The 7,193-nt window shown below is 42.2% G+C and overlaps 3 protein-coding genes across 3 annotated transcripts; 1 reads left to right on the top strand and 2 right to left on the bottom strand.

Annotated features, from left to right (window-relative positions):
- Positions 1–3,660: 3,660 nt before the first annotated feature.
- Positions 3,661–3,981, top strand: TDEL0H00120 (uncharacterized protein; the record flags this gene model as incomplete). The annotated part of the gene is made up of 1 exon (XM_003683034.1): positions 3,661–3,981. One exon carries the CDS (start codon positions 3,661–3,663, stop codon positions 3,979–3,981), a length of 321 nt encoding a protein of 106 aa, XP_003683082.1.
- Positions 3,982–4,175: 194 nt separating this feature from the next.
- Positions 4,176–5,060, bottom strand: TDEL0H00110 (uncharacterized protein; the record flags this gene model as incomplete). Its single annotated transcript, XM_003683033.1, has 1 exon — positions 4,176–5,060. One exon carries the CDS (start codon positions 5,058–5,060, stop codon positions 4,176–4,178), a length of 885 nt encoding a protein of 294 aa, XP_003683081.1.
- A 389-nt stretch (positions 5,061–5,449) lies between these two features.
- Positions 5,450–5,839, bottom strand: TDEL0H00100 (uncharacterized protein; the record flags this gene model as incomplete). The annotated part of the gene is made up of 1 exon (XM_003683032.1): positions 5,450–5,839. One exon carries the CDS (start codon positions 5,837–5,839, stop codon positions 5,450–5,452), a length of 390 nt encoding a protein of 129 aa, XP_003683080.1.
- Positions 5,840–7,193: the final 1,354 nt, after the last annotated feature.

Here is a 7,193-nt window from a genome sequence, read left to right as displayed (position 1 = left end):
TACAGCATGATTAAAACTGACATTGTATGGTGTCAAATACAGCAAAGAAGCTAGCTCCAACCATCATCACTATTTTGCAAGGAAGTGGTCGAAAACATGTCTGTCAGAGAAGTGGCGGTAGTCACAGGATTATCGGAAGAAGTATTAGCGTAATCAATAGTGCTAAGCCTCTAGCGGAAATAGATGACGCCGTACCGGCAGTTTCCCAAACCCAATTCCAGTTGGCCACACCAGCAAATGCAAAAGCTGCTCCTACCGCTGCAAAAAACATAGCACTTGCGGACCAGACTAAGCATCCAGCAGCGTTGTCGCTCCAGGATGCTAGTGATAAAGCGGCTTGCGCCTCAGGCGTACACGCAACGCTTGAAATTCTACTGGAACCATATGCTGCTCTAAGGAAGAAAGTAGCACCCGCGCCAGCAGTTACACTGGTAATCCTTTTTTTAAGGAAGACGGCGGCTTGAGCAGACCCTGCCGCCGCAAGCATGAAAAGAATGAGTTTCAGACCAAAAAAAGCTTTTGAAGAAAAAATAGTTTTCATCCCGTCTATAACGTATTGTCCAAGATATGCTTTGCTTAATAGCAAAATGACTCTCTATATATACATCGTAAGTTCGAGTAATTTGGACAATAACAATAAAAATGCATTAGTACACTGCGTGCCTACGTCCGATGGGTGATTTGCAGTAACCAATGGCGCTCTGTCGTATGCTTGCGAAGAATTTTTCTTTTTATTGGGCAAATACCGTGGCGTCAACTTTTAAAGAATTCCGAGTGCCATCTTGAACACTTTTGGAACGGGGTGAATTGGGCTTGTGAGATCTGAATGACTCATAGGGATAGGCCTGGGTGCACATATATGAAATTGGGCCATGAGTGTATATGACCAGAAATACTAGATGAGCTCATCTCATTTCTTAGACCATTTTGGCTGAAAGAACCGAGCAGCCCGCCTTCAGATGAACTATCACTGTGAATTGTGGATGGAGTAGACTGACAGCTCGCAAAGAAGTACGGAACCATCTAACAAGACAATGGCCTCTAGCTTGACATGATGTTCAGGATATCGCCTCTAATTGAGAGAAGCCTGGCCGTTTATGCAGAGGCTGGTTCTGGAGCAGATACAAAGCAAAATAATAGATCTCATTGAAAGTAGTGGAACTGACTGTTCAATCCTCCTAAATGTAATTATCATTGCTCGTCAGCCTTTATCAGTCTTTTGATGGTGAGTCCTTAACCTTTTGAGATTATCTCGAGGTACGATAGGACGAAAAATTTTGGTCATAATTTAGAAGACAAGCTATTAAACAATGAATGTAAAAAGGTGACAACGAAAGGCGAAGAGAGATGCAAATCGGGACCCGTGGTTTTGATCAGGCCATTTAGGTGTTTATGGCCAGTAAAATGCACTGAATAGTCTCGTCCTGTACGAAATTTGTCATAATTCAGATCACGATTAAATTGGCATAGAGCGCTGATTTTGGCCACCCCGAGAAAGAATTGACTTCAAGGTCCAATCGCGAATCCTCCAACATTTATGAGGAGAATCGGCCTGGTAATGGTGTGACTATTTAGTTTGACTCGCTTTTTTTGCGTCTCAACTACTAAAAAAGATCGTAGCGACATGGAAAGATGGATATGACATCAGCCACTCAACTGTGTTCAGCGGAAGACAATAGGATATTACGGAGGCACTATGAGCAAGGTTTATTATGTTTCGAACAATTCTAATTCAAGACTATCTTTTGGTCTTTAGTCACAGGAATAGACATTGAGCTTGAAGATTAATTATGAAAACAAGAGCCCAATATCAAGGAACTGTTGAATTTCAAAAAATGATATTTAATATGAGGAAGCTGACAGGTTTCTTAACTACTATGAAGAGAAGAAGATTATAAGGATAATCTTTATCAATGGAATCCTAAATTATTATGAACATCATCCGAAGCAGTGGCCAACTTATGTAAATCGTCTCTGATGGCATCGCTATTGGTACTGAGTACATCTGCGCTCTGTGTTAAGCTGGGTATGAATGAGGGGATGCAGAAAGTAGATCAAACCAAGTTTAGTTTTAACGCAGAAAGCGATGCAGCTTACGAAACTGAAAACTTACTGATGATGAGTGCTCTTTATGTCAAGCAAGAGATCTTGTGGCTAATCAATGTGACAAAAGAATTACCATTGGTAGGTGAGAACAAAAATTCAGCAGCAAGAAGAAGACAGATTCCAAGTAGACCCCAATGAAGAGATCTTGGAGAAAACGAAATAAGTCCATTAGGTCGATGGCATGCAGAACTCCAATACAAGGATTTTTAAGTTCAAAATAAAATTGATGAGGGCCGTTTCTTGTAAATGATTGCAAGGAATTTACGACTGTCCATGAAAAAAGATCATTTGCTGCATGTCATATCTGCAAATCTGGAAAAGCATGTTAGCAGATGCTCAGGGAAAACTCTATGAATGTGAAGGCCAAAGGAAAGCTAAACGCAAAAGTCCTCGACAGGAGGATGCACTACCCACCGTCAAGGCCAACCTTCTCAGTCCAGAAGATATGATAAAAGAACGATGCCTTCCAAAATTCAGAAACCTCTGTACCGAGAATAGGTACGGCACATTCATGGCAAAAAAAACCGTACTTATGGTTGTCTTCGAAATTTGCCTCGGTAGGCAGAGACAACAGATCCACAATGTGAAGAGGACCACGCGGTGATATTCTTTGGATTGTAATTGTGAAAGTTCTCAATGACTCTATCAAAGCTGGTTCCTATGAGGTGATCCAAGTAAATGAGTGGATTGGAAGGTACAAACGTCTTGCGCTCGACATTGACATTGAATTATCAATTAGAATTTCAACCTTTCGAGTTTACTCTTAGTGGTTTTGTCGGGCCAGTGAAGATTCCCGCTGTAACCATGGCACGATGCCTACTTGCATTCACTGATGAGTGCACTAGATTTAAGTGAGTATTTCCTCTCTCATAGACAAGAACTCAAAAGCGTCACAGAAAGGTTCCCGAGGTGACACCAACCTCGTTTGAATACCTTATTTTTACTCAGCGTCAGGTCCATAGATGATTGGTATCACGAATTGGACGAGGAACTTCAGGAGACTGTCCTGGACCCCATTATTGATCAAGCCGAGACCCGACAAATCAACGACAGATCAATCGACGAAGATGAAAATGAAGTACCTCCATTACCAAACATTAATTTCGATCCTAAGATGATCCCTTCACAGAATGAGAAGTCAGGTGTTACCGAAAAACAGGTCATTACAAAACCTAAACCCACTTTAAATATTGACCCTTCGGGCCCGAAGACAGGCCAGTCATACCACGGAGCAAATATAACGTCACAAAGAACTGCGAACTGATGCCCCCGACCTCTCAACCCAACTAAGGATCGGGCAGCTCAGTAGAGGCCCCCCCAATCGGCTGGTACGAGAGAGCACTTAGAGTACCGCCTGTGATGGTCCTAAAAAGATAGGATCGAACAAAAACTTCTTCATCATCGACCATCCCCACCAGATCATCTGAGGCACATACTAATAACTTGAGAAAGAAAAGAGACGACTTGGAGAAATCAAGGCCAAATGGAGTCAAGGGCTCCGCCATATTCGAAACAGTGCATCTAGTACCTATAAGCATCTAGTACCTACAAGCGATGAAAAATGACGGCGAGCCTCATGCGGAAAGACGTTCCCCTAGTTATAAAGAAGCCGTCACTTTAAATAGCAATGCTGAGGAGAAGGAAAAGTTTATCGCTGCGTATGAAAAGGAAATTGGGCAGTTGTTGAAAATGAATACCTGGGATAACGATAAAGTCGTGAATACACGGGATGTCCGAAAAAACAAAATACTGAATACAATGTTCATATTCACAACAAAACGCGATGGCACGAAAAAGCTTCGATTCGTCGCTAGAGGTGACCAGACAAAAAACCGGAAAACTTACAGGACAACACAGTGCACAATTACGCACTAAATGACTTGCATGACTTTAGTACTGGACAAGAAATGTTGGTAACGTAGCTGGACGTATCATCAGCATATCTTTATGCTGAACTTAAAGAGGAACTCTATCTCCCCATCTACAATAAAAACGGTAGGTACTGCGATTGAACAAATCACTGTTTGGCCACTCATTTCCTACTTCGAGATCAGTATTTTGAGGAGCTATCACCCTAAGATTTGGTACCAGTTTGCCCCGCTTTGTTTTAATCCATACAGTGATTTGTTTAACCGCAGTACTTTGTCTTTCAATCGTAGATGTGGAGGTGCCCTTATGTATAGTTCCTCCTTCAGCTCAGCATATAAATATGCTGATGAGATGTCCAGCTGCGTGATGAACATATCATTGTCCAAAGCTATGGCCATACAGGTCATTAGTGCGTAATTGTGCACTGTGTTTGCCTGTAAGTTTTCCGGTTTTTGCTGGTCACCTCTAGCGACGAATCGACACTTTTTAGTGCCATCTCGCTTAGTGGTGAATATGAACATTGTGTTCAATATTCGGTTTTTTCTTACGTCCCGTGCTTCGATAGGCTGATCCTTTTCCCAGGTGTTCATCTTGAGCAACTGGTTGATCTCCTTTTCATACGCAGCGATGAAGTTCTCCTTTTCTTCAGCATTGCTGTTATAGGTGATCGCTTCTTTGTAACTCAGGGATGGTCTTTCCGCATGAGTTTCGCTGTGATTCTTGGTTACTTGAGCATAATGGATGCGCTGCTTTGAGGACGGCGGCGATTCTTGACTCGTGGTTCCCTCCTGGTCTTCGATTTCCCCAGAGTCGTCTCTTTTCCTCTTCATGTTATTCGCAGGTGCGTCTGCAGGAGAGGATTCCTCTGAAGAACTTGTCTCGTCTTCTCCAGAATTATTGGTGCCCCCCGAAAGGGGATCAGATGGATACCACTCAGACTCAGATGTAGGTTCAGATTGATTCTGTTCCTCAAAGGAGTTCTCGTCGTCCGTGGCTATTGTTATTAGCTTGGGAGAAGTACTGACCATCTGTTTGACTGATGGTTTTAAAATCGGCACGTTTGATACTTTTTTCTTGGTGATCATCAAAGGTGGTAGTTTAAGTGCACTAGTACCACCCGAATGAGATTTCTCTGTCGGATCGGGCTGATCCGACGCGGTTGGTAATGGATCGGAGATATTATTTTGCTCGGACTCATCACCTTAGTGGTAATATGGAACCGGGCTCTTGCTCCTGTGGTACCACCCGAATTGGATTATCTTCAAAAGTGAAGGGTCCATGTTAAAAGTGGGTTTAGGTTTGGTAACAACCTGTATGTTGGTACCACCCAAGTTTTCATTCTGTGAGGGGATCATCTTAGGATCGAAATTCAAGTTAGGTAATGGAGATGGTTCTTTAGGGATGTCATGGTCAGATCTGTCGTTGACATCTCGTCTCTTCAGCGTGATCGATAACAGAGTCTATAATTGTCTCTTTAGGTTCCTACTTCATCACGGATAGCTCGGTAGTGGCGGGTGTCAATTATATCTTGAGGTGCCCCGGGCACGTAGATGAGGTATCCGAATGATATTGATGATGGGCACAGAGCGTATCCTTTCCAACCTCTGCTGTGTAGCTTGCTGAATGTTTTGGGTTTGTTCACGATTACTGGTTGTCCGAATGGTAGGACTGTGCTAATATCAAGTCCTGTCAGACCGGCCTTTGCTCTTGGTGACTCCTTTGTGCTTGTGGTTACTATTGAATTTCGCATTAAAGTGGCGAATTTAACAGCATAAAACCATAAATCATCAGGGAGTTTGAACGGAAGTGAGTAATGTTCGGCAGTCGTTAAGTAAGAGCAGATTAGTCCTTTCGGCCACCCCATTACTTCTTGAGTCACCTACTGTAGTGAAACGAGTAATAATTCCATTGTCGTGGAAAAATTGTGTGATTGTTTTGTTGGTGAACTCAGTTCCTTGGTCCATCTGGAAGCATAGAACCTTTGTTTCCAGTTGTGTCTCAATAAACTGTACCAGCTCGGAGAACCGTGCAGTAATACTTTGTGAATCGTTCTCTCTTAGTGGAAAAACCCATTTGTATCTAGTGCATTGTTCAGTGAATGCGAGAAGATATCGTGGCACATCAACGGCCGTAACCTGTATTGGACCGAAGAGATCGGTATGAATGAATTGGAATGGTTTGTACTCCTTCTGATATTTCAATCGAGCGTCCATTAAATGTCTACCTTTGCTAGATTTCCTCATCTAAATTATTGTTTACTTTTCTACCTCTATCTGTGATTTAGTTATCCATATTCGGATCAAAATATCCAGCAATATAGTCAATGGAACAAAACATGAATTAGTGAAATGATTTCAAAAACACACAAAAGAAACTTCGATCATACTACAGCTGGTGTCATAATAATAATTCAACAGTTACACACCCAAAGAAGTGTTTGAACATGAATTGAAATTATTGAGATATTAAAATCAACTAACCTGTAGTGTCCAAAAGCGTCCTATGAATCACTATACCAGCTTGGACGCAGTTGCTTTGCACCTTTGCAATACAGACTCGCTCGTGCGACCCCGCACAACTCTTAGGAGGCCATAAATCTTTATGGTATTCCAGTGCCCACTTCTAACTCTCTTTCTGTTAAAGTTGCTCCGCTTACAATCGCTTCATGCTCGCTCGATCTTCAGTCAGTCGATAAACGAGAAGCCTTCTTCGGGATCTTTTATAATACTTGAACAACGATAAATGATCAATTCTTAGCAAAACATATGGTACAATGCGATGACTGTACTACTTGATAGTCTTCCTACGTAGCGTTTCTGGCACAATCCTCATTTCCCGTTTAGAGGACGTATTCCTTACACTCCGGTTGGCTCTGTATTCCTTACACTCCGGTTGGCTCTGGGTTGGGCAATTTCATAGCATCACACCATAAGTTCTCACTGAAACTTTGTTAAAAGTCTTTACTAAGGTAGCACCTCTCGATCATGTTGGAGTCTGCTTTGGTGAAAACAAGGCCTTCAATGTCGAAAAGCAAATGGCATGGTGAATTGTTGGTTTTCCAAAGCATCAATAAACAAGTCCTTAGGGTTTGTAAACGTAAGTTCACCTATGGCGTCGCTATAACGCACATATTTCTTTTTGTTGTTCTTGTACATAATGGTAATGACAAGTTCGATTGTGCTGATCTTTTGCAGTCAGCACCAGTACGGCTAGAACCG

Source organism: Torulaspora delbrueckii, chromosome 8 (assembly GCF_000243375.1).
Source record: "Torulaspora delbrueckii CBS 1146 chromosome 8, complete genome".
NCBI lineage: Eukaryota > Fungi > Ascomycota > Saccharomycetes > Saccharomycetales > Saccharomycetaceae > Torulaspora > Torulaspora delbrueckii.
The sequence above is the reverse complement of the archived record's forward strand: the minus strand, read 5'-3'. Positions and strand labels throughout refer to the sequence as shown.